The sequence below is a fragment of the Tursiops truncatus genome, chromosome 9, assembly GCF_011762595.2.
Source record: "Tursiops truncatus isolate mTurTru1 chromosome 9, mTurTru1.mat.Y, whole genome shotgun sequence".
Taxonomy (NCBI): Eukaryota; Metazoa; Chordata; class Mammalia; order Artiodactyla; family Delphinidae; genus Tursiops; species Tursiops truncatus.
In genome coordinates, this window is record NC_047042.1 from 30,216,955 (window position 1) to 30,244,830 (window position 27,876).

The following is a 27,876-nucleotide window of genomic DNA, read 5'->3' on the forward strand; positions in this document are numbered from 1 at the left end:
GCGTGACGCGTTTTCAAATCTTCAACCGCCGCAGCCCACTCGTTTGTGCTTTGCCACTTCCTCCTTCGCGCCCGGAGGCCGCATTCCGCCCCCGGAAACTCGGCGGGCAGACGCGGCATCTCTACTGCGTGGGTGTGGTGGTCCGCGGAAGCGGAGAAGCTATCGGCCGGTCAACGGGCCTTGAGGAGCCGTGTTTCCGCGGCCGCCCGGCGCGACACCCTCTCCGGACCCAGCATGTAGGTGCCGGGCGGCTGCCATGAACTCCAGAGCCATGAGGACCCTCAGCAGAGGACATTTCCAGGGTACGAAGCCCCTCCTCCGGCTGCAGTCCCTTTAATCCTTTCCTTCCCTCATGGTTCCATAATTGATTCTTCAGAGTTCTCACGCTGGGCCTCTGCTTTTCTCTTCTGACACGTGCATCCTGCTCTGGCCTGAAAGAAGGCTTGCTTCAGGGTTTTGCCGCAGGAAGGGAACGGATCCCGGCCCGGCCCCTGGCGCTCTCCACGCTCCAGCCTCGGCCGCAAATTCCCGGTAGCGCTGTCGGTTATAAAACTAGAAGACAATGCGGGACCCGGGAACCCGCCGGGGCTCCCACAGATGCTGCGACCCTTTGAGGCTGCCGCTTGAGCCTCGATTTAAATGCAGATGTGCTCGGGGCTTTTCGCTTCCTGATTAAACTGGGTGATTATGGGTGGATTTTTGGTCTTACTCATGAAGTTGAGGGAAGGTGTTTGTATTTCAAACACACCGTTGCTGTTTTGAACATTACAGACAAACAAGAGCAAACTTTCATTTGCAATCACTTCTATTTGGTAAAGCATTCCAGCCTGTAAGTTTTTCTTTTTAACATGTATAGTGTGTGTGGGTATATATTGATATGTATAGTGTGTATATATGGTCTCCCACTTATGAACAGATTGAGTTCTTAAAGTTAATTTTTAAGCAGCTGTTTGGATCTGATGTTTTCAAAGGAAAGAATGAAATGAATGGTGATTTGGTTCTTCAAATGGACCGCCGAGTTCTTCTTAATATACACACTGACTCTATGTGAAACTCAACCCTGAGCAGTCAGGAACCTTTGAGGTCTAGGTCATTCTGAGTAACAGGTTTCTTGCATTATTAAATGTTTAACATTTTAAGTACCAGTTGTGAGTGTTCAACAGAATGGCAGACGCTCCATGAGTATTTGTTGAGTAAATACTCCATGCAGTTTACATACTAGGAAAACTCTTTCAAATTGGTTTTACATAGTTCACTGCCTTAATGCATAAAACACGGATAAACACATGAATATTTCTTGCAGAGTCAACTGTTGACTGTGAACAATAGTCGTTTTGCGACATATAATATCTGTTAAAATAGAGTATTTTGCCTTTATCTTAAGTGATACCACAAAGAAATATATTAAAATGTTAATGACTGCCTAAATTAGTAGGATTATAAAGATTTTTCTCTCTGTGATATTATCATATAAACAAATATTTTTAAAACAGTAGAAATTTTCTGTCTGCGTAAAACATGATCTAATTCTAAATTTTTTAAACAATAGGTGGAATCCAAGTCAAAAATGAAAAAAACCGACCGTCTTTGAAATCTCTGAAAACTGATAACAAACAAGAAAAATCCAAATATGAGCCACTCTGGGGTAAAGTATTTTACATTGACTTACCTTCTGTCACCATATCTGAAAAACTGCAAAAGGACATTAAGGATCTGGGAGGGGTAAGTCAAAACCATACACTGTAACAAAAAAGGAAAACTTGTTAATTTGTAATCATTTAACATTTTCCTTTTGGAAAAAAACTTTTATAAGCACCAAGCTTAACATTTTTAACAGCTGTTTATCATTAATGAACAGTCATTTGTTTTAACCTTTTGTAGGCTGACAAAACTTTCAGGTTTCTGTGATTATTAGTCTGGTGTGAAGTTCACAAGTGTGAGAAATGAGACTCCCTTGTCCTGAAGGAACTGCTGATTGCCTTCTCATGGTAATGTTGGGATGTCCTCCAGATGGCAGAAACTCCTTGATTATGATTATTGGGAAGCTACATGAAAGTAAGATGTTATTTACAGAACAAGGAAAACCTGTTCAAACCACAAAGAGTTAAAATTTCTCTTGACTGATACAGTCTCAACAGAATGAATGTCATTAAGGGAACGATTTTGGATTATAAATATGGAAAACGTGCTTCTTTCCTACCTTATACATTGAGTAACTGATTAGGAAATTAGAAAATTTGGGTAAAATTCTAAGACTTTCTTAGGATTAAGGGTAGTACTGGGTAAATTTTAGCAAGGTTAAGATTTTATTCATTTATTTCCTGATTATTCCTGTTTCAAAGATTTCTGCTGCACTTTGTCATGGTTAACATTTTTTGAATAATATGAACAAATCCTGCCATTACTGGAATAGAAATTTGCAGAACATGTAACAAGTTTTTTGGAATCATTTTTTGATATGATATTTTACTTAACTGTCTTTGAAAAGCTATTCTACGTTTTTGCTATTCATTTTCTTAAAATAAAACATTGTTACACATTTGTCATAGTAGTAGCATGTACCATAATGACCATATGACTGCATTACTAAAGTTCATGTTTTATAACCTGCCATCATTGAGTAAAGATCCCTTATTTTAAAAATTAAGTACTTAAGTGTCCAGAGAAGTAAGTGACTGACCCAGGGTAGAATCAGCCTAATACCTGGACTCATGCTACTGCACCATTCTGTTCCTCTAGCAATCAGTGGCTACAAAGTAGCTATCTGATATGGTTTGAGAGCTTTCTTAAATATAATGGAAAAACTTATTAACCCTTCTAATCTAAATCATTAATTTTAGATTTGTGCTTTTAGCAGTGGAACCCTTCAAACAAAATCATGTTCAGAAGTCCAATGTGTAAAGCCAATAAAGAGGGAATTGCTGTAGCTAAAACAGCAGTATAGAAGCTAGTGCAGGGACTGCCTGCCCTACCCCCTTTTTCTCTCTTCTCTCATCCCCATAGCAGTTCCTGAGGCAGTTGCAAGAAACAAATTTTGAATTCACTTATGTGTTAGATAATAGCTGAGAAAGAGCTGAAAGTTGGTTTTATACACTTCAAATTTTTATCCTAAAATGGTTTGAAGTAGGTCAATGAAATGAGGAGCATACTAATGTCATAAGTTTCCAAATTTTTCCCCAAAGCTGTGGATTTTCAACTGAATTTGATTTACTGACTTTATTCTTTTAATTTCTCCTAAGATTTTTTATCAAATTCTGATCTCCCCCCACACTATCTTTCCAATAATTCATGATGTCATGATTTCTGTCTCTAGCACAGTACTATTTCTATCACTGAAAAAGACTGTTACGAAAATCTTGTATGGCAGCTATAAAGGAACTTTGATTTCTATACACTAATTTAAGATTCAACTTTAAGAAACGTGTAGTTAAATATTGATAGATCTTCCTCAAAAGGACTGTGCTTATTAATTTTTAGGATTACTTAGATCCTTTAACCATTTGTAATTTATTTTGCCTCAGGTTATTAACAGTGTCATCTTTTTTTGAACTGTCCATTTTATGCATTTGCTTTCTCTAGTCTGAATGAAAATATCTAAATACACCTTTTATTTGGAGAGTACACTTCTGAAGATTCAGCCACTGAGAGCACATCAGTGAAGTGCTGACATAATGGGGGAATATCTCTAATAGTGGCAAGAAAGGTTGCTGTTGTAAAACCAACCATGCTTAAGCCCATATCTAAACAGTTTGGGCTAAAATAAGACAGCTGGAGAAGAAAAGAGATGTAGGGTCAGATACCTTGGCATAGTTCTGTCCTCATGAACTTGAGGACAGAATTACTTGTTTTGGATGTTCAGTGTGACCTTGAAATCAGAAAATAAGTTTTGAGTTTACTCTTTTAAAGACCTAGATTCCACAGTAGCTAATAAATTAAAGGCCATGATAAAACTAACTCAACAGTACAGGACACAGTATTAAGTACTTTGGTAGATTCAAAAATGAATCTGATGTCCATCCCACCCTCAATTTCTAATCTAAGCAGAGATGGCATTGGTACAATTAATTGTAATATAGAATGTTATAAGAGGGAAAGATTGCTTCCAACTAAGGAATCTTGGAGACCATTGTACAGACACAAGTTGAACTCAGCTTTGAAGAATGGTTATGATTTGGGCATATGGAAATTCATTCATAAATTATTCCACCAGTGTCTCCCATATGCTAGCACTATTTTAGATGCTGGGGAATGCAAAAATAAGATGTAGTCTAATCCTCTAGGAATTCTCAGTCTATGGGAACATCAGACACCTAAATCAATAAATTACAGTATAGCATTGTCAGTGCTTTAACAGAAGTTATGTAGAAATTGCCATTAGAATATAGAAGTGGAAATATTAACTCTGCCTTTTGGATTTATAGCAGCAATAAAATTTGAGCTGAGTCTTGAAAGCCTAGTAGGAATATACCAGGTAAAATGAACAAACTAAATAGAGGAAAGAACATATTTAAAATATAGGTCTGTGTGGTTTGTTTGAGCAACTGCTAATATTAAGAATATGACTTGAGCTTGGGATTTAGATGGGGGATATGGCAAGAAACAGTGTTACATTGGGACCAGATTGTAAAAGATATTTTTCATTATTAAAGACTTATAATTTGAGGTACAGGAAATGGAAAACCAAGGGAAATGTGTCATATTAGCATAAGGACAAACATGTAGACCAATGCAATAGAAGAGAGAACCCAGAAATCCTCTCATACAGTAAGTTGATTTTCAACAGGGGCACCAAGACCATTCAGTGGGGAAAGGATCATCTTTTTAACAACTGATGCTAGGAAAACTGAATATCAACATGCAAAAGAATGAAGTTGTACCCTTACTGTACATTATGTGCTACAATTAATTAAAAATGGATCAAGATCTAAAATATAAGAGCTAAAACCCATAGAGGAAAGTATTGGGGAGAATCTTCATGACGTTAGATTTGGCATTGAGTCCTTGACTATGACACCAAAAGCACAGACAGCAAATGAAAAAATAGATAAATTGGACTTAGTAAAAATGAGAAGATTTTGTGTATCAAAGGACACTATCGAGAGGGTGAAAAGACAACCCACATAATGAGAAAAGAAATATTTGCAAATCATACATCTGATAAGGGATTAATATCTAGAATATAAAGAACTACTACAACTCAACAAAAAACAATCCGATTAAAAAATGAGCAAAGGACTTGAATAGACATTTCTCCAAAGAAGATATATACGTATAGATGGCCAATAAGCACATGAAAAGATGTGCAGCATCACTAATCACTGGGAAATACAAATCAAAAACATAGAGACAGACATAGAAAACCAACTTATAGTCACCAAAGGGGAGAGTGGGGGGAGGATGTAAATTAGGAGTTAGAGATGAGCAGATAGAAACTACTATATACAAAATAGGTAAACAAGGTCCTACTATATAGCATAGGGCACTATATTCCATATCTTGTAATAAACTATAATGGAAAAGAAGATGAAAAAGAATATGTATATATATGTATAACTGAGTCACTGCTGTACACCAGACACACAACATTGTAAATTAACTATATTTCAATTAAAAAAAAACACACACTGAGGTACCATCTGACATCTGTTAGAATGGCCACTATCAACATAGGTGTTGGTGAGGATGTAGAGAAACTGGAACCCTCGTGAACTGTTGGTGAGATTGTAAAATGGTGCAACTGCTATGGAAAACATTATGTAGTTTCCTCAAAAAATTAAAAATGGAATTACCATATGATCAAGCAATTCCACTTCTGGGTATATACCCAAAAGAACTGAAAGCAGGGTCTGGAAGAGATACTTGTATACCCATGGTCATAGCAGCATTATTCACAATAACCAAAAGGTGGAAACAACCCAGATGTTAATCAGCAGGTGAATGGATAAACAAAACGTGGTTTATACATACAGTGGAATATTACTCAACCTTGAAAAGGAATGGAATTCTGATCCATGCTGCATCATGAGTGAACCTTGAAAACATTGTACTAAATGAAATAAACCAGACACAAAAGGACAAATACAGGATTCCACTTATATGAAGTACCTAGAATTATCAAATCCATAGAAACAGAAAGTAAGCATCAAAAGGGGCTGGCAAGGGACTCCCCTGGTAGCGCAGTGGTTAAGAATCCATCTGCCAATGCAAGGGACACAGGTTCAAGCCCTGGTCTGGGAAGATCTCATGTGCCACAGAGCAACTAAGCCCGTGCGCCACAACTACTGAGCCTGTGTGCAACAACTACTGAAGTCCGTGCACCTAGAGCCCGTGCTCTGCAACAAGAAAAGCCACCGCAATGAGAAGCCTGCGTACCGCAACCAAGAGTAGTCCCCGCTCGCCACAACTAGAGAAAGCCCGCGCACAGCAACAAAGACCCAGTGCAGCCAAAACTAAGCAAATAAATATACTTTAAAAAAAAAAGAAAAGGGGGGCTGGCAAGAGGGGAAAATGGGGAGTTATTGTTTAATGGGTACAGTTTCAGCTTAGAATGATGAAAAACTTCTGGAAATGGATAGTGGGGAAGGTTATACAACATTGTGAATATACTTAATGCCACTGAATTGTACACTCAAAAATGGTTTAAATGGTAAATTTTATGTTACGTATTTTATCACAATTTTTTTTTTTTTAATGGTTGGGAGATTGGGCAGATCTCTTGAAAAACTGGAAGCTCTGTCAGTGCTGGGGCCACATATTTATGAAGATGAAAAGAGTATTGGACATGTAATCGTTCATTCGTATTCTTGCTGGCCCTTGTAGGCATTTGAGTCCATCATCCTTAGAATATATAAATGTACTTTATTTACTGGTGGATGAAAATGTTACTCAGAAAAAAAGGAACTAGTGATTTGCATTTAACCAAGGCAGCTGGTGGTCTTAGCAACAAATTGTGCTTAATGCTTAGATGAAATTAATTACATACTTTGCTTCATTTTTTATTATCTTCATTTATGTTGTGAGACCCTACAGAAATTAGATACAGCTGCTTAAAATACTTTGAGTCTCTCATTTATGCAAATAGTTAATGATTAATAGTATTTTTTCTACTTAGTTTAATTTTCCTGCCTTTGGATGGCAGTGATTTTCAACACTGACTTATTGACTTTGGTACATTTGTTTATAAATTCAGACATTTAAGCAGTGGTTTTCAAACTAGGGAAATTCTCTTCAAAACAGTCATACACTTTTTTTTGGCGGGGGGGGTTGCTATGTTGGGTCTTCATTGCTGCATGCAGGCTTCAGTAGTTGCAGCACGCTCAGTAGTTGCAGTACAGGGGCCTGAGAGCCCTCGGGCTTCAGTAGTTGTGGCGCACGGGCTCTAGGGCCCCCAGCGTTGGTAGTTGTGGCACTCAGGCTCAGCTGCTCCGCAGTATGTGGGATCCTCCCGGACAGGGATCGAACCCGTGTTCTCTGCATTGGCAGGCCGATTCTTAACCACTGCGCCACCAGGGAAGTCTCAGTCATACACTCTTAAAAGTAAGGGTTTCCTACCTTTTAATAGTTTAAGTCTTAAGGAAAGATGTTATAACTTTATAAGTTTGAATTGTGCTATCCAGTATTATAGCCGTTCACTACATGTGCCTATTGAAATTTAAGTTAATTAAAATTAACAGTTTAAAATTGTTGCTCAGTCACATTAATTACACTTCACGTACTCAGTAGTCACATGTGGCAGTTGTTACCATATTGGACAATGCTGATAAAGAACATTTCCATCATTACAGTGAGTTCTATTGGACAGTAGTGCTTTAGAGCATGGATATGAAACAGAATACCTATGTTCACACAACGTTGTAAATGAACTATACTTCAATTAAGAAAAAATTAAGGTTAAAAAAAAAGAGTACCTGTGTTCAAATTCTCTTACTACTGGTGTAACCCTCAAGGCAAGTCACTTAACTTCTGTTTTCTTCTCCACAAAATAAGGATAATATTAGTATTATGGGTTGTCATGTGGATTAAACTAATTATCATATATAAACTACATGCTGTTGTTGTGTTATTAGAATTCTCATTGTACTTTCTCAACTCTAGGTTCAGAATAATACAGTATAGAAATTTAGAATATTAAAATGCATCAAATTGGCATTTTCTACTGTGCCTAGAATATGAAACAGTTTATGGTTTATATGACTTACTTAAAAATACTTTGTTTTCCTTTAGCGAGTTGAAGAATTTCTCAGCAAAGATATCAGTTATCTTATTTCAAATAAAAAGGAAGCTAAATTTGCACAAACCTTGGGACGAATTTCTCCTGTACCAAGTCCAGAATCTGCATATACTGCAGAAACCACATCACCTCATCCCAGCCACGATGGAAGTTCATTTAAGTCTCCAGATACAGTAAGTCTCTGAAATATGGTTTGAGACTCTGGGAAAGGCTATAGGATTTTATAATTTTCAAGAGTGGGCTGATAGCAGAGTTCACTTAGGTAGAATAATATCTACACTAAGTGTGGCTTTCCAGTCGTTAATAAGGTTGCTGTTGTATATAGAAAGGTGATTTTTCTCCTAACAGTGCTTGTGTAGTCACACTGATTCCTAAAATATGCCCTTGCATTTAGTGATGGCTTTTATTTTTAGAGTAATTTACAACTAAAGAGTGACAGCAGATCATTTTTTAAAGAAGGAATAGAAACCTTTTGTTTGTTTCAGAGCAGGGGTAAGCAAACTATGGCCCATGGGCCAAATCCATCCTGCCGCCTGTTTTTTTTTTTTTTTTTTGCGGCACACGGGCCTCTCACTGTTGTGGCCTCTCCTGCTGCGGAGCACAGGCCCAGCGGCCATGGCTCATGGGCCCAGCCACTCCGTGGCATGTGGGATCCTCCCGGACCGGAGCACAAATCCACGTCCCCTGCATCAGCAGGCGGACTCAACCACTGCGCCACCAAGGAAGCCCCAAGCCTGCCGCCTGTTTTTTACAGCCTGCGAGCTAAGCATGGATTTTACATTTTCAAGTGGTTGGGGAAGAATTCAAAAGAATACTTTGTGACAAGTGGCAATTATGTGAAATTCAAATTTCACTGTCCATGAGTAACGTTTTATTGGAACAGAGACATACCATTCATTTACATATTGACTGGTTGCTTTACTGCTGGAAAGGCAGAATGGGATAGTTGCAACAGAGACTATATGGCCTGCAGAGCCATATAAACATGTACTATCTGGCCCTTTAAAGAAAAAGTTTGCCAGCCCCTGTACTAGAATTACTAACATCATATCCCTACCACTCAGTTGCCAGTAAGTTGTAAGATACAGTGAAGGATAAATTAAATTGATTTAACTGGGTATGAAAAGGGCAAGAGGTTGAAAAATAGTGTTTATCTCATTTTTAGATTGAAATTAATTATTTAAAATTATCCTCCCCGGGGCTTCCCTGGTGGTACAGTGGTTAAGAATCCGCCTGCCATTGCAGGGGACACGGGTTCAATCCCTGGTCCAGGAAGATCCCACATGCTACGGAGCAACTAAGCCCGTGTGCCACAACTGCTGAGCCTGCACTCTAGAGCCCGCGCGCCTAGAGCCTGTGCTCTGCAGAAAGAGAAGCCACCATAGTGAGAAGCCCGCGCAACGCAACAAAGACTGAATGCAGCCAAAAATAAATAATAAATAAATAAATTTTAAAAATAAATTTAAAAAATATCCTCCCCAACTTATCTACTGCAGCCGTTTGGAAAACAGGGAAAAATGGGAGCGGGGGAGAACAGGTAAAAGAAATGATTGTTACATAAAAGATATCTCTTGAAAAAAAAGAGACAAATACAAAGAAGAAAAAACGTCAAAGAAGAAGAGACCAAGGAAGCCTCATACATTCTTTCAGTTAATGCTTTTTTGGAGGAACACAGTTGTACACCAGTGACTAGTTCCAAATTAACTGCTGCTATTAGCATTTCAACTGCTTTTCCTACTGTTTTGTTTAAAAAATGAAATGCTATGTAAAAACAGTATATATGGTTTACTTAATATCCTTAGATCTTTGGTTAAATAGGAAATTAAAATGTAAACTTACTATTTAATTAGATAGAATTTCAGATCAACCTATTTTATTTTTCATGTTGAATAACATTTACTACAGAACTGACCTTTTTTTTTTAAGCTGAGTTTAGGCTCTACCAAAAAAAGAAACAAACTTTTTAATAGATCTTACTACAAACAAAGACCCTAAGGAAATCACTTTTTACGGTACATTTATTATGTTGATGGTCATTAAGACTTGTACAAATAAACTTTATGTATTTTAAATTTCATATTTATATTAAAGTTCATCTTTAAATTTTATCTACTTGCTTTAGCTATTTTATCTTTTAAAAATTTTTTCCAGTGAGGCACTATGTTACAACTATTGTTCTCTGGTCTTTTTATAGGTGTGTTTGAGCAGAGGAAAATTATTAGTTGAAAAAGCTATCAAGGACCATGTAAGTAGGAATTTTAAAAATTCACAGTGTATATTCTATTACTAAAAACTGAAATGTAAAATAGAGATGTTCTTGAAATCTTTTCCTCATTTTTAATAGGAAAAGCCTAAATATCAGCATGTATCTCATAAAGAACAGAATCTGCTTTTCATGAAGAAACGCCTCCATCTTGTGGCCTTTTAAAATATTACTGGCCACTTCTGAAGCCTGTGGCATTTTTGTGTCTTTAAAAGAAATAATTTCTTGAAACTATTAACTGTAAGGCTACAGGGTACATTAATTGTCAAGAATATGGGAGTAAGGCTTCCCTGGTGGCGCAGTGGTTGGGAGTCTACCTGCCAATGCCGAGGACACGGGTTTGTGCCCTGGTCCGGGAAGATCCCACATGCCGTGGAGCGGCTAGGCCCATGAGCCATGGCCGCTGAGCCTGTGCACCTGGAGCCTGTGCTCTGCAACGGGAGAGGCCGCAACAGTGAGAGGCCCACGTACTGCAAAAAAAAAAAAAAAGAATATGGGGGTATATTAAACAGAAATGGTTTTAGAAATTTCAGAAGAAAAAAACTGATGTCCTCAATGCTATTGTAACTGTATAGGGTCTGTTCTGAATAACCATCTCAGTAACATTAAGCTTCAGATAATATTTTTAATTTAGCTCATTTAAAGGAGTAATTTCCTAGAAAAAACTATCAAACTTTTTTTTTTAACAGGATTTTATTCCTTCAAACAGTATATTATCAAACGCCTTATCATGGGGAGTAAAAATTCTTCATATTGATGGTAAGGATTTTATTACTGCTTTTGACAATATTTGTTATAAGTGTCTGTCTCTTCATTCCTAATTTTAGATAGAATTCTGATAGCAAGAGATACCTCTAAGGGTAATTCTTTCATCTAAATTTACTACAATTATAAGAAAATAGCAGCATTTAACTCCAAAGGTAAAAATGCTAATCTTAAACCCTTCTTTCTTTTAATAAAGACATTAGATACTACATTGAACAAAAGAAAAAAGAATTGTATTTACTCAAGAAATCAAGTACTTCTGTAAGAGATGGGGTATGTTATTTTCCTTAATTTTTAAACTAATTAAAGAAAATGGTAAGCTTGGTTTTTATTTATGTATCTATAAATTTTTTTGCCAAGTGGAAAATATTACTGCCAGAATATCCTAGGGGTAATCCTGTGTACTATATGCATGTTTCTGTCATTTGAATAAATTGTTGCATATCATTTTACTTTAGGATTTACTCATGAGGTAAAAGTTGTTCCACCTTTGATGAGTTTATCACAAAGGTTTTGCTGAATGAGGGCATAAAAATAACTTACATGACTATTTTTAGATTATTTTACTAACCATGCCTTTTCTCTATTGGTTGATTTCTTTCTGTGAAGACATAGCTAAAATGCAAAATGTTTGTTGGGGGTATTGTAAAAGTGAGCTTGTATTACTAAGTTTCCATACCACTGGATAAAATCTTTAATTCCTGAATGATCTTTGTTTCCTTTCATTTCTTTGGTTGAGCTGATTTTGAAAAGCAGCTTTTTCTCTTTTTTCCCCATGAAACTGCAATAATCACCCTTCCTTTATTTAGTTGTTTTCCTATATGATTTTTTAGTCTTGAGGATATTGAGCAATTGCAATAGCTGTTTTCACTGTACTTTCAAGCCCAGTGTTTTTACCATGTATATGTTTTTTTATATATATATATACATTTTTTTTTAGGGGAAAAGAGTAAGTATTGGCACACAGAAAGCAAGAAGTAAGTATTTTGATTTCCTTATGTGTGTTTGTTTTGCTTTTAGAAAATAGAATAAAACATATAAAAATCTTCTAACATATCATGTAACCAACCCTTTAAATGACTTTTTCAGTGGTTCTTAGCCTTTTTTTTTCTTTAGAACATTGACCCCTATTGGCAGTCTAGTAAATTCTACGGACCTTTGTTAGAATAATGTTTTTTAAAACATTTTTTCTTATCATTATATCACTAAGAAAATCAATTATATTGAAATTCAGTTATCAGAATATTTTTCAGTATAAAATAGTTATATACTTGTTTTTATTACACATTAAAAAGTTCTAGCAGTGATTATAATTGCTACTGTAATTTTGTTTTGAAGTGATGAGTATAAATGATGCTTTGAGATATTTGTAGTAACTAATATGATATGAAAATATGTTTCAACTGATATCAAAATTACAAGCACTGGGCCTCCTTGGTGGCACAGTGGTTTAGAATCCACCTGCCAATGCAGGGGACAGGGGTTCGAGCCCTGGTCTAGGAAGATCCCACATGCCGCGGAGCAACTAAGCCTGTGTGCCACAACTACTAAGCCTGTGCGCCACAACTACTAAGCCTGTGCTCTAGAGCCCGTTAGCCACAACTACTGAGCCCGCGTGCTGCAACTACTGAAGCCCGCACACCAAGAGCCCATGCTCCGCAGCAAGAGAAGCCACTGCAATGAGAAGCCCACGCACGGCAACAAAGAGTAGCCCCTGCTCGCCGCAGCTAGAGAAAGCCTGTGCACAGCAAGGGAGACCCAACACAGCCAAAAGTAAATAAGTAAAATAAATAAATAAATAAAAATTACAAGCACTGCTAATACTACTGTGATTCTTTTGCTTATATGCAAAATTGAAGGACATGTTACATTTCAGTTAGAGAGTAGTGAACATAAAAGTTAAATTTTTTTTCCTGTTCTAGCTCAAAATCCTCCGGAATTCTGCTTATAGATCCTTTAGGAGATCCATTCCATTTAAGAATCACAGAATATAGACAGAGCTGCTGTCATTTTGGAAATGGATTTATAATTGCAGGATACCTTACCTGAGGCTAAAAACTTCAAATTGAAATGAAATGGATAATGGATACATAGTTGGATTATTTTAGCCAGAGTAGTTTTATTTAAAAAAAAAAATTCTGGATTTGTAAGCATCTAATATCATGTTTTGTATATTCCCAAGCAGGTAGACTCAAAAAGCCTTTTGTAAAGGTGGAAGATATAAGCCAGTAAGTATCTTAAATTCAATCTGTATGATTTAATACAATATTAAAGGAGAAAATCTAACTAATTAAACTGTTCCCGCTAATACTGTTAGGTCCCTTTACGTTAGATTTATATGATATTAATATGCATGTGGCACAGTTTCAAAAAGTAGCATTACTTCGTGCTCAAGGACTGAATTAAGTTTCAGTAGGTTTTAGATAATAATTCCTTGAAAATCTAGTTTAGAGCAATCACGAGACCAGCTCATTTTTCAGTATTTCAAATAACCATTCTCTGGCTAAAGGTAATACCATATGATTTAGAACTACTACTTAAAGACTGCATCTACATTTGTAAAAAAGAAATTATTAGTTACTACTTGGAAATACAAAATCTGAGTATAACATCTAATTTGGTAGTTTTCGCAAACTCATTCTGAAGCTCTATAGAATAATCTTAATGAAGACTACAGATATAAGTAGACTAATTTGGCATGGGAGAATTAGATTTCTTTCCCTACACATTCTAGTTACTCATTTAGACATGTGTGATTAATTCTCTTGGGTGCTCAATGAGGTGACAAAGATGTGTTGAACGCTTCTTTTTTTTAAATGTGCTACTGTAAGGAAAAAAAAGTACAATTTAAAATTAGGCCTGGAGGGACTTCCCTGGTGGCCCAGTGGTAAAGAACCCTCCTTCCCATGCAGGGGACACAGGTTCAGTCCCTGGTTAGAGAACTAAGATCCCACACGCCGCGGGCAGCTAAGCCCTCGCACCTCAACTATAGAGCCCGTGTGCTGCAAACTAGAGCCTACATGCTCTGGAGCCCACGCACCACAACTAGAGAAGAGAAAGCCTGCATGCCGCAACAAAGAGCCCACGTGCCACGACTAAGACCCGACACAGCCATAAAAATAAATATTTAAAAAAATAAAACTAGGCCTAGAGAAGCATCAATAAGTGGAAAGACAGCCCATATTCATGGATTGGAAGACTTCATATTTTAAGATGTGAGTACTACCCAAAGTGATCTACAGATTTAAAGCAATCCCTATAAAATCCCAATGACTTCTGTTGCAAAAAGAGAAAAATCTGTCCTAAAATTCATATGGAATTTCAAGGGATGCTGAACACCCAAAGTAATTTTGAAAATGAAGAACAAAGTTGGAGGTCTACACTTAACCAATGTTAAAACTTACTACAAAGCTGTAGTAATCAAAAGTTTGGTACTGACATAAAGACAGATATATAGACCAATGGAATAGAATAAAGAGCCCAGAAGTAAATCTTTATATATATGATCAAATGATTGCTGACAAGGATGCCAAGAACATTCAGTAGGGAAAGGACAGTCTTTTTAATAAACAGTATTGGGGGCTTCCCTGGTGGCACAGTGGTTGAGAGTCCACCTGCCGATGCAGGGGACATGGGTTCGTGCCCCGGTCTGGGAAGATCCCACATGCCGCAGAGCGGCTAGGCCCATGAGCCATGGCCACTGAGCCTGCGTGTCTGGAGCCTGTGCTCCACAATGGGAGAGGCCACAACAGTGAGAGGCCCGCGTACCGCAAAAAAAAAAAAAAAAAGTAATAATAATAAACAGTATTGGGAAAACTAGATAGCCACATGCAAAAGAATGAAGTTGGACCCTTACTTTATACAATATATAAAATTAACTCAAAATGAGTCAGAGACCTAAAACTATACAACTCTTGGGGAAAAAAACATAGGGGGAAGCTATATGACATTGGAATTGGCAGTCATTTCTTGGATATGACACTAAAAGCAGAAGCAAAAAGATAAAAGAACTAAATTGGATTACATCAAAATTATAAATTTCTGTGCACAAAAGACATAACACAGAAGGCAACCACAGAATGGGAGAAGATAGTTGCAAGTTATGTATCTAATAAGATGGTAATATGAAGAACTCAACAACAGAAAATCAAATGACCCAATTAAAAAATGGGCAAAGGACTTGACACTGCTCCAAACATACCCAAATTGCCAACAAGCATATGAAAAGATGTTCAACCTTACTCATCATCAGAGAAATGCAAATCAAAACCACAATGAGAAATCTATTACCTCACAACCATTAGGATGGGTACTATTTTAAAAAGAAAAAAGTGTTGGTGAGGGTGTGGAGATATTGGAACTCTTATGCACAGTTTGTGGGATTAGAAAATGGTGTAACCACTATGGAAAACCAAATGGAGAGTCCTCAAAAATTTTGAACTGCTTGCTGTATGATCCAGCAACTCCACTTCTGAGTATATATCCAAAAGAACTGAAAACAGGGTTTAGAAGAAGCACTTGTACGTGCATGTTCATAGCAGCACTATTCACAATAGCCAAGAGGCAGAAGCAACCCAGATGTTCATCAACAGATGAATGGATAATATGGTATATACATACAATGGGATATTATTCAACTTTAAAAAGGAATAAAATTTTGACACCACAACATGGATCAACCTTGAGGACATTATGCTTAATGAAATAAGAGGAAAATACTACATGATTCCACCTAATGAGGTACCCAGAGTAGTCAAATTCATGGAAACAAGGTAGAATGGTGGTTGTCAGGGGCTGGTGGGGAAGTTTATATGTGGGTACAAAGTTTCAATTTTGAAAGATGAGAAGAGCTCTAGATATGGACAGGTGTTAATAGTTGTAAAACATTGAATATACTTAATACAGCTGAACTGTGCACTTAAGAATAGTAAATAGTAAATTTTAACTGATTCCTATTGTTTATTTCAGATTCCAGGTGAATTACATGATTTTGAAATATAAGACTTCAAACATGTTTTCTTTCATCATAAAGATTCTCATGTATTTGTCTTTTTATTCTTTTAGGCTTTATAGGCCATTTTATCTTCAGCTGACCAATATGCCTTTTATAAACTATTCTGTTCAGAAGCCCTCCAGTCCATTTGATGTAGATAAGCCATCTACCACCCAAAAGGAAACTCAGGTTAAACTAAGGTTGGTTTAACCATCAAGTAATTTTTATCTTTTTAAACAAATATTTGAAATAATTCATTTAACGCCATGGGGTGTGTGTGTGGGGGGGGTGTGTGTGTGTGTGTGTGTGTGTGTTGGTTTGTGTGTGTCTGTCTGTCTAATCACTGTTGTGCTTTCTCCCCTGGATATTTTTAATGCCCCTTTGCTAGATTTAAAGTCTGAATCTCTTTTTCAAGTATGTCACATTTAGCCACTTTAGATGGGGGCTCTGGAGGGGAGCTTAAAAATATTTGCAAATAATTCAAATGTGTTCTTTCTTTTCAGTGATCTGAGATATTCTCCAGAATAATCGTTACATTCTCAGTTTGCTTCTCAATTTCTTGAAAAGAAAAATGGCTAAAAGTATTTGTTTATATAAATCTCTGCAAATTACGGCAGATGCTGTTTGATAGTTGAGGAGTAAATTTTTTAAAATTATTCCTTACGTTCAGCGGTTAATCTTTTACCATATATTTCTATCAGGATCCAAACAGATGGTGATAAATGTGGTGGAATCCCAGTTCAACTCCAGTTAAAAGAGAAGAAAAAAAAGGGATATTGTGAATGTTGCTTGCAGAAATACGAAGATCTCGATACTGTAAATGTGATTTTGTATTTAGAGGGTTGATATTTCTAAAACTATGAATAATATTTGCTGTTTAAATTTTAGTTTATTCTTTTGATTGTGGTTTACAACTTGGTAATTATTAAGTAGTAGATACTTCTTTTTGATAGAATTATCTTGAATTTTAAGAACCCAAAGTGGGGAAATGTGTATTGAAAAATCATTTTTATCCATTCAGCAAGTATTTATTGAGCACCTGCTGTGTACCAATTACTGCTCTGGGTGAACAGCATTGAACAAAAGCGACCAATTCACAACCCTTGTGAAGATTACATTCTGTGGAAGGCGAGGAGAGAGAGCTAACCACAGGATAAGAGAATAGTGAAGTATATAGAGAGAACATTAGATCAGTGCTATGAGAAAATAAAGCAGGAATGAAGGTGTTGTTGCTATTTATTTAGACTAGACAAGGAATACCTAACTGATGAGGTGGTATTTGAGTAGAGACCTGAGAGAATTTGAGGGAACAAGACTTGTGAATGTTGAAATAAGCAATGCAGAAGTGCTAAATGAAACTGATTGCCAGGATCAAAGAACAGATGTTGGTGGACTGAGCAATGGTGGTAGAAGTCAGCTTGCGGATATGATTGTAAAGGCGGGGCCAAGAGGATGTGCAGTGGATTGGATGTTGGGAGGGAGAGAGGGTGGGTCATGGGTCACTGCATGCTTCAGGCCTTAACAATTAAAAAATGGGCAAGTGATTTACTAATGGAAGGATGAGAAGAAAGTGGAGACAGTTCTTTGAAATAGCAGAAAAAGAAATTGTTGAAAATATATATGGGATGAAGAGAAAGTTTAAAAAATGGGAACAATTACAATTTGTAAACTGATAAAAAGAGCAAGAGCTTTGGATCCAGGCTAGCCCCAAGGTTGAATCCTGGCTTCCTGTCTGTCTATGAGACTTTGGACAGTACCTGGCGCTGTGCTTATTAAATATTAGCTGTTATTGTTTGAATTGTTAATTTTTAAAATACTGGGACAGTCTGTTTTGGTGCTTGGTTTTGGTAGAAGATGGTGGGAAAGTTGAGAAAAAATATTTGAAAATATCTGATCCATAAACTACCTCTGTCTTCAGTTTCTAAATTGGAAGTTTGTTTTATAACTGAAAGTTTGTGTCAGTTTTTTGTGTTCAGTTTATATAATAAAGTAGAAAAATAGTTAATTTTAAAGTTAGTTTAAAATTATTTTTAATCATAAGCCGAACTTTCTCAGAAATATTTGCCCTTCCCAAAAATCATTTTGAAAATTTAAATTGTAGATTGGTCCTGAAATTTTACTTTGCTGTTGCAATAAATTAATCTAAAATGGATGTTTTCCTTAATATCACTTTGTGGATCCTAATTTGATGCTCAGAGGATGTTGGGGCTCAAAATCAACCACAAGAAAGGAAAATCAAAGTAGAGGCTGTGATGGATATTTTTTAATTTTTAATTTTTTTTTTTTACAGTTTTTCATGTATATGATCCCTAGTCACTAAGAATATAGGAAATATTTTGTTTTTTGAAACTTTGATTTCACAGTTTTCACCTGTGTCGAGGCATTCATTTAACAAATTTGATCACAGGAAATTAAGCAGCAAACAAGGCAGATATATTCCCTACCCTTTTACCATCTTACGGTCTGACAGAGGAAATAGATATGAAACATGTATTTGCAAGTAGGATGAAAAGTGAAGTATGAAGTGCAGTGGTAATAAATAGAGTACTGAATGTAGAATGAGGGACAAGGAAGGCTCAACTGAGAAAGTGACATTTAAATCAAGACTTAAAGGATTAAAAAAAGAGTTAGGTGGAGGTAGAGAGGAGCTACACAAAAGTTGGAAGTCGTTTTTCTTAGTTCAGTTAGTAATTTTTCCTTCCAAGAACATGAATAAACAGAATCTGAACTTACAAAGTTAATGTTTCGTTTCTCATTAGTTTTAACATTACTGAGCATACATAATTTGTATATGGTAAATTTTGCAAGCAAGGAAGGAATACGTTTATATTCCAGAATACTGTATTTTTTGTGACCAGTGAAGAATTTCGTTTTTGGAATTAAAATCAAATCATCGCAAGTTAAAATTAGTGCTTGCTTCGGCAGCACATATACTAAAATTGGAACGATACAGAGAAGATTAGCATGGCCCCTGCGCAAGGATGACACGCAAATTCGTGAAGTGTTCCGATGTTTTTAATAAAGATGTTAAAAAATAATAAAATAAAATGGATAACCAAAAAAAAAGTTAAAATGATATGAAACTAGGGAAACAGAAATGAGGTTCTTCCATGATCACCTTGATACAGGCTTCTAGTTACAATTCCCTGATCAGCTGATAGACAAATGATAGAATTAGCCTGGAGATTCCACCTATTCAGAAGGAACTTTGTTTCCTCTGAGTTTTACCCCAATACACTGAACTTGTTGACTTTTGTTCTTAACCACCCTTAAGATTGAGAAAAGCTTCTCGGTACTCAGTCATAAGCACTGGGTAATTGAGATCATTTATTCCCTCATTCTCAAAATTTTTTTTATTCTTCCCAGCATTAGTTGTACTTCATCTTTTTTTACTTAATCCCTCTTCTAGATTCTTGTTTTAGATTCTTGTATGTTACATAACATTTCATGTATTTAATATTTTATAAGCCCTACCTTACTTATTACTTAGTGGTAATTGCATAAGGATAAAGTAGTAAAGAGAAGTGTTTTCAAAAATATTAGCACACTAAATGCTATATGTTACGGTTGTTTTTCTTCAGCTTTATCTTCATTTTCTGATGTAGCTCATTGGTTTTCAGTTCCCTTAAACTACTAATTAATTAGTACTTGACTTTTCTGATTGAAAAACAGAAGACTAAAAACCAAAGTACTTTTAGTGGTTTCTCAGCAGTTACTTTTATTCTACTTAAGTTCTGATAAAGGATATTTCTTTGGAGTAGTTATTAGATACTTAATTTTAGGGGCATGAGAATATTAGAAAAAAGTATGTATTACTTTTAAAATACAATTATGATTTATGTACTTTTTTGTTTTATTTTAGCATCTTCTAAGTGAGCAACACAGAAACTTTGCACAGAGTAATCACTATCAACTTGTTGATGACATTGTATCTAAGTTAGTTTTTGACTTTGTGGAATATGAAAGGGACATGCCTAAAAATAAAAGGTAATTATCAACCCAACTTTTAAATTTTACAAGAATATTAAACCATTAAACTAAAAATAAATCCAATGTTTTCTGTTCTTAGAAGGATTATATTTTCAGCATAGAAATATGGTTAAGAACTGATTGCTTCTTTTCTCTCCCTCCTCCACCGCCACCAAAAACGCTTACCTTATTATTACTTTTAAGGCTCTCTTCTTAACATAGTCTAAAAGGGGAGTTGGCAAACTTTTTCTATAAAGAACCACATAGTTAATATTTTAGGCTTTGTGAACCACAAAAAATAAATAGATGGCAGACTAGATTTGGCCTGAGCTGTATAAAGTGTGAATACAGTGATGTTCAGTATACAGTAACTGTACATTGACAAAATGAGCCTCATTAAGATTATTCCCATAAATCTAAAATAAAAAGAAATGCTTTCATATGAATATACCCTAGAATTGGTAATAACTCAATAGGTTGTTTAGTCCTTATATCTGTTTTTAGACCAATCTTAAGGCATAAAGAAGACTATAAAATGATACCAAGCTACAACTCCTGAAAATTAACTAGAAAGTTTTTTGGCTATATCTGGGTAGAACAGTTCCTAAACCTCTTATTTCTGTAACATTCAGAATGATTGTTCATGACTGATGTAATATTTGGAGAGGAAGCATATTTCCAACTATTAAAACTTATATGGGCTACTGTAAGAATTTAGAATTCCCTAAAAACTCGTTCTGCAGCAAAATTCTGAACTAGTACTTATATATAAACTGGTTTATTCCTTAATTATCTTATCATCTGCACAATTTTTATCTCTATAGACAAGTCACTTAAACATCTCTGGACTTTAAAGAAGAGTGATGTTGGACTAGTGTTTTTACATTTTATATCCTCCATTTGTTCAAGAGGAGTCTTAAGTGAAAGTATCAACAAAATAAATAGAAAAGTAACCATTCTGGTTTTGAAGGGGCAGGTGGAATTCTATATTTCTCTTCATTATCTGTGACATGTATAACATAAAATATAATGTGAGCCGTTAAGTTTTTTTCTCTTTGTAAGTAATTTAGGATTGTCTAATACAAACTAGCATCCCAAGGGTATTAAGAGACTCCATGAAGAAGAGAGTTTTAAGTCAAATATGTGTGTGAAACTTAAGGATTACTGACTTGTCATCTTTAGAAGTATAACGATATAAGGTTTCCGGCTTACTATAATATTGGATTGTTTATTTTTAAATATAAATAAATATCCATTTCTGCCTTAGGTTTCCCAATACTCATTCTCCACATGCTAAGTCAACATTAATGTAAATCAAAGCACAGAAATTAAGAAATTTTTCAGGATAGTGAAAAAATTAAGAACAGACCCAAATCCCTTTACTATCATCTTTCTTTGATTTATATGATCAAAGTAGTTTTAAATACCAAAGTCAAGAAACTGCTTACCTCTGGGAGGAAGTGGAAGAATGTGGATGAGGAATGGTACACTAGAGTTTTTAGCTATATCTGTAAAGTTTTATTATTTTAAAAACATCTAAAGTGGACTTCCCTGGCAGTCCATTGGTTAAGACTCCCCACTTCCACCGCAGGGGGCATGGGTTTGACCCCTGGTCGGGGAACTAAGATCCTGCATGCCACACGGCACGGCCAAAAAAATAAAGGCATCTAAAGTAAATGTGGCTAAATAGTAAAAGTTCTGTATTTTTGTAGTGTTTTCTAAGTTAAATAAGTTTTATACACAGTTTTTAAAGATTTTTACTAATTTAGTTTTTAAATACTCAGGAATTTTTGATAGCAATTTTAATTTTTTTTCTTTTCTTTTTCCTCTAAAGAATAAAATACAGTGTTGGTTCCCTTTCTCCTATTACTGCAAATGTTTTGAAAAAGTTTGAACGTAAAGAAAAGATGGAATTACAACATACTTCTCAGAAAAACTCCAGGGAAAATGTACAGGTGATGGAGCACGGTTTCCTGGATAAAGAAACCCAGGAACCTGAACAAAAGTTTATGTCTACTTCAGAACACATCCCACACCCTTCAAGTGAATTAAGAGGACATGATGATAAAACATCTAATAAATGTTCCATGTTAAATCCAGCTGAAAATGACATAAAAGAAAATTTTATATCTCTAAATTTTATATCTCTATCTCCACATAAAAATAAACAGGAATGCATTCTTAATGTTCCTAAACATAAATTAATCATAAATGAAAATGACTTAGAAGTAAGGGTGGATCACTGTCCACATAGGCAACAGGCATCCGTACAAGTTTCTCATTTCAGTATGGATAATAGTGCATCTCAACCAAAACAAAAGTCAGATACTGTACTTTTTCCAGCAAAGGATATGAAGGAAAAGGACCTTCATTCAGTATTTCATTGTGATTCTGATCTGTTAGCAATAAACAGTTCACAGAAGCACCTAACAATTCAGGCAAAGGCTCCATCCCAAAGCCCTACTGAGGAACACAACCCATGTGACATCAAGAATATGGATAGTTTACCTTCTGGTAAAATCCATCGGAAAGTGAAAATACTATTAAGAAGAAATAAAAAAGAAAACCTGGAACCAAATGTGGAGTTAGATAAGAAAAGAACTGAATTTCTTACTACACGGGAAGAAAACAGAATTTGTAGCTCATCAGTACAGTCTCTACTGGACTTATTTCAAACCAGTGAAGAAAAGTCAGAATTTTTGGGTTTCACAAGCTACACTGAAAACAGTGGTATATGTGATGTTTTAGATATTTGGGAAGAGGAAAACTCAAATCTCTTATCAGTGTTTTTCTCTTCCCCTTCAACTTCTACATTTTCTGGTTTTTAGATTTAAAAAAATAAATACCTTTCAGAAGCAATGAAGATCATATTCTTGAAATTTTTAAGAATATGTATAAAAATTCTTAGTTTTGGGGGTGAGGTTTTGCCAATTTTGTTTACAGAATGAAATGTAAATATTAACAATAAAGGTGATTGCATTTTTCTACAGAATTGAATATTCTAGAAAAACTGTAGAATAAATTGTGACTCATTTTGCATACTATGTTCATAATTGTTTTCTAAGAACTATTATGAATAATAAGTTTGCTTTATGTCAGTGAAAACTAATTTCAAGGGAAATTTTGAGAATATCAAAATTTAGCATTATAAATTTAGATATTCTAGTTATATCTATTGTCTATTAAAACAGATTTCCATGATAACATGATAATATTGCTTTTAAAAACCTAATTTTCATTCAGAAAGGAAAAATTGTATGTCAGTGTCTGAGTTCTGGAAATCATTATTACCAGAAACATTGACACATGAGGGTGAACTAAGGTGGACCATGCTAGGGTGTTGGCACTGAGGAGTTAGGTTATTTGTGGAGATAAGTAGAAGCCATGAGGGAAAAACTTAACCAGGCTAGCATATGGAGTGAAATAATTTTTCCACTGTTCTTATTTACCTTTGGAAATAATTTCTTCCAAAAATGACTCTTTAATCCCTAATTTGGTATCAAGAAAGGAAAGGGAAAGGATGGCAATGAACTAGATATGTTTTGAAACATGCAGATTGCCTTTGATCAGTTACTTGGCGATTCAATAATTTAGAGAAGAGAAAATTCAAATATCAGGAAAATTTCAACTCTCACCGGTAGATGGTTCACAATAAAAATTAGTGCCAATGAATATTATATGAACACACTGTCAACTAAAATTAAGTTTTATTGTTCATGCCAGTACTTAAAGGAGGATCACTGAAATATCCTTTATAGTGCATACGTGCATTTATGTTTTAAACAAAAAACCCCTTGGAAGATTTTTACACAGGACAGAAAATTCCATTTATAAGTATGAGGGTTCTTATAATGACATCATTTTCAGTAGTAAACTCATGTAACAACAGACAAATAGCCATTTTCAAAATGCTCTCATATCATGACCATTTCAAAAGCAGTTCCTTCTCTTACTGTTAACAAACATCTTTAACTTTGAAGGGACAAATTAAGTGGTTGGTTTTTTGTTTTTCAAAAACTCTTTGAGGTCCCAAAGACTACATTAGTTACCCCTAATAGTAATCCCATAAAATCTTTTCCTTTACCTTGTCTTAGCACTTTCAAACAGTATAAAAACTGAGTTGTAATGGCAACTCATCACAGGTTGGGTTCCCACAGGAAGTAAACTCTATGATGGAGTTTAGCATGTAAGATGTTTTCTAACGACTGCCTTTGGACATAGTTGGCCCCACAAGAATCTCGCAGTTGCTAGGTGAAGCTGACTGGTAAATCACTGAACGGTTCAATGACCACTCAGATGGGGCATGACCAGGCAACGAGGCTCTGCAGATGAGAATTCCTTCAGGAGCTGACAGCTGTAAGCTGTCTACTGCCTGTACTCCCAGCAGCTGGGGCAGCACGTTCTTTATTAAAGATGGATCAAATCAATTACTCCTACCAGGATGGTGACTCCTTGTCTGCTGGTCTCTTGGAACAAGGAACCCAAAGGGGCTAGGTGGTAATTGCAGCTTATAATTCAACAGGAATTGCTAAAATGGGAAGCACAAATTACAACAGGGACACAGGAATAATAATGGCAAGTAGGGACACTGTGCTTCCACCTGTTGGTTCCCAGACCCATGTATTCTTTTATCAGAGACATAGCACCATATAAATGTTTTGAACTCAAAAGTGTATCCTGCATCCTAGGTTGATACCCCATCCTCAAAAATATCACCTCCAAGCTAATGCTACAGCTGTGCCTTTAACAGGCCATTCCAATACTCTATCATTTAGGAAGCTTCTGGGTGATTCTATATGAGTTAAGACCGTGGACCACCTGACCGTGGGCACACTCCCAACACCTTCGCCATAAAGTCAATCCCCTGGTGTAACATGAAATTATGTATGATTCCATGCCAATAAATCAAATCCTCAAAAAGTGATGGCGTGAGCAAGAAAGACAATCTCCTACCTGGAATATGTCTGTTACTGTGCCTAGCGTGATCAACTTGTCATCATGTGCCAGGCTGGTCTCCTGGAGGGATTGTGCCATATCAGGAGCTCAGTGTTGGTCGCTGTTTCTGGCAAGTTGAACTTCAGGCAAAAGCAGAAACACTAGATCAACTTAAGTGAATAGGAGCCCATACCATTAAGCCCATACATGGCTTTCATCCCTGCCACCGTAGCCCTTTTTCTTATGTACCCATCGTGTCAGCATTAGGGTGGTATTAATGTATGATATGGAGATGCTCACACTCCATGCCCACTCCCATATGCCACGTGCCTCTACCCCTTACATGTAATCTTCCAATCTGTCTCTCCACAAATCACTTAACAGCCAGTCATTTCTCACTGCCCAAGAAGAGTTCACATATATTCTGAACTCAGGCCACTTCTCTCTCCACACAAAGGGGGTGACTTCAAGCTTCACCTCTTGAAGCTCTGCCCATTGGGAAGATTTTCCCTTGTGACTGGCTTTCAGTACCACCCCTGAGTGGAGCTGTACGGAGGGTGCTATCTATTTTCAGCTTGCAACCACAGAAGCAACTAGTCCATGAACCAAGTTTGGGTTTTTCCTCCTTTTTACATCTGGTCTTAAAAGATGGCCCATACACCTGTAGGTGTGACATGGGGGTCTGGGCTGCCTGCTCGTGCAATTCCCATGAACCCTCGGGTCCTGCTTTTGCTCAACCCTGTATGTACCAGTTCCATCTTACCATGGATTACTGCTGCACCTGCTGCAAGTTATGACTGGATGGTTCTGATAGAACCCCAGCTCAAGATTGCCAGTTGTAACCACATGGTGATTTTGCTCCATGGTCAGGTAACTCATCTCTCATACATCATCATCTCATACAACAAACTAGCTTCATTTTTCATAAAGTATATAATTCTCCACTGAAGATGGCATGGCCTTATCCTAAAACCCCCAGGGCCTCGGTTGTGATTCCCTATTGACGGTGGCCATAAACTGCAACTTTCCTACCACTGATGTCTAGAACCTTTGAACCTGCCTGGTTACATGACTGCAGAGCCCTTTTCTGCTCATAGCTGGCAGCCTTTCATGCCACTGGGTGGAAGCAGTATTCCCAGTTGGAATATACTGCCTCCAAGATCTGAAGAGGCCTACTAGGCATTATCCTTCCTTTTTCATGTTTAGGAAGTTCAGGGTGCAATAATTTGTCCTTTACTTTGGATGGCATGTCCTGGAATGCCCCTGACCAATGGAACTCTAAAAATATTACTGATATGACAAGGTCCCTGAATCTTCTTACGGTATCTCTCTCACCCTCTAGGGAGTGTGTCTTATCAGTTTCCAATATGTTAGCGACCTCTTGCTCATATCGTCCAATAAATATGTTACCATTGATATAATGTATTAATGTGATGTTCTCTATGGCATCCTCTTCAACTTACTGGATGACAAAGGACAAGAAAGTTTAAATAGCCCTGAGGTAAAACTACCGTCATCTTTTCCCTGTGAATACACTGTTTCTGATCTTTTATTTTCCTAACAGGGATGGAAATTATGCATCTACCCAATCAATGTCTGCCTACCAGGTACTTGGGAGTATATTCATGTGCAATGGAAAGGACACCACACCTGGCACTTCAACTGCAGTTGAGCCTATGACTTAGCGCAGTTTGTGGCAGTCTGCTGTCATTCTTTACAACCCAGATGATGGGAATCAACCATCTTTTAGATACTTAACAGGCTCACTAATCTCCTCCACCACCACCCCAGGTTAAGATAGTGTTTTTGATTTATTATTTGGCTGAGGGATAGAGGCAGTTTCAGAGATTACCACTTACTTGGTGTTTTCCTTTTCTTTTCCTTTTCTTCTCTTCTCTCTTCCTTCTTTCTTTCTTTCTTTTTTTGTCTCTCCCACTATAATGATTCTTGTCCTGTAGGTCAGGAACACAACGCGAGGGATTTTATGAAGTACTAAGTATTCGCTCTAATAAAATATTCAGAGGCTCAACAAATGACATTGTTGACCCACTGTGAGCCAAACCTTGGCCAGGACTCCATTTATTACCTGGCTGCCATATGCATCCATTATACGAGGTGCTTTGGACCCCAGGTATCACTGTGAATTCAGACCCTGCATCCAACAAATATTGGGTTATTCTTACCCTTTTCCCCAGTGCAATTACTCAAATACCTGGAGGTAAGTCCCTTTGGGGAAGGACTAGGGGAATCATTACCACATGTATTTGACATGTGTTGCAGTGTCCTTCTCCTGGGGACATAACTTTTCCTCAGTCAATGGTTTCTGGGTTGAGAAACTGACTCAAGTTTGGAAACAGAACAAGAGAGCATGACTTTATTGGAGCAACTCCTCTCAGCCTCCTGAGGTGGATTTATTTTAATGATACATATTGAGTAAATTCCTTTGTTATTGTCCATCCATTTCACTCCTAAAGGAACTGTGTTCTATTAACCAACTCCACAACTCTCTGAGGATCAGGCCTCCTCTGGCTTAACCTTGCCAATTATTATTATGGTTATGTGCACATGGCATCTGTATATGTGATGGGTTTCATTCAAATATATATAATTATATATAGATATATAGAACAGGCAAGATGTGGCCAGAAGCACACACCTGCAACAACAGTCAAAGGAGATTTTAATATGATACATCACACAACAAAATGAAGGTTAAAAATT

General features: G+C 36.5%; 1 protein-coding gene, 1 long non-coding RNA gene and 1 other non-coding gene across 7 annotated transcripts; 2 read left to right on the forward strand and 1 right to left on the reverse strand.

The window, feature by feature from the left end:
* DBF4 (DBF4-CDC7 kinase regulatory subunit) lies at positions 1-23,208 on the forward strand. 5 transcript variants are annotated; one of them, XM_019928782.3, is made up of 12 exons: positions 1-302; positions 1,550-1,722; positions 8,224-8,403; positions 10,425-10,475; positions 11,183-11,252; positions 11,455-11,531; positions 12,199-12,235; positions 13,444-13,486; positions 16,323-16,451; positions 16,953-17,067; positions 20,114-20,238; positions 22,055-23,208. In XM_019928782.3, exons 1-12 carry the CDS (start codon positions 257-259, stop codon positions 23,046-23,048), a joined length of 2,040 nt encoding a protein of 679 aa, XP_019784341.1. In that variant the 5' UTR covers positions 1-256; the 3' UTR covers positions 23,049-23,208. The 5 variants fall into 5 exon arrangements, with proteins under 5 accessions (XP_019784341.1, XP_004315544.1, XP_019784369.1 ...); XM_004315496.4 differs by having other exon boundaries at positions 2-302; positions 13,441-13,486; XM_019928810.3 differs by having other exon boundaries at positions 259-302; positions 1,550-1,645; positions 13,441-13,486.
* LOC141279525 (uncharacterized) lies at positions 1,671-27,582 on the reverse strand. Its single transcript, XR_012333909.1, has 3 exons — positions 27,015-27,582; positions 25,174-25,295; positions 1,671-1,740 (listed from the first exon to the last, which is right to left on the reverse strand). It is a non-coding gene; the product is annotated as an uncharacterized lncRNA (long non-coding RNA).
* LOC117313675 (U6 spliceosomal RNA) lies at positions 19,161-19,267 on the forward strand. The gene has a single exon (XR_004528260.1). It is a non-coding gene; the product is annotated as a U6 spliceosomal RNA (small nuclear RNA).
* Positions 27,583-27,876: the final 294 nt, after the last annotated feature.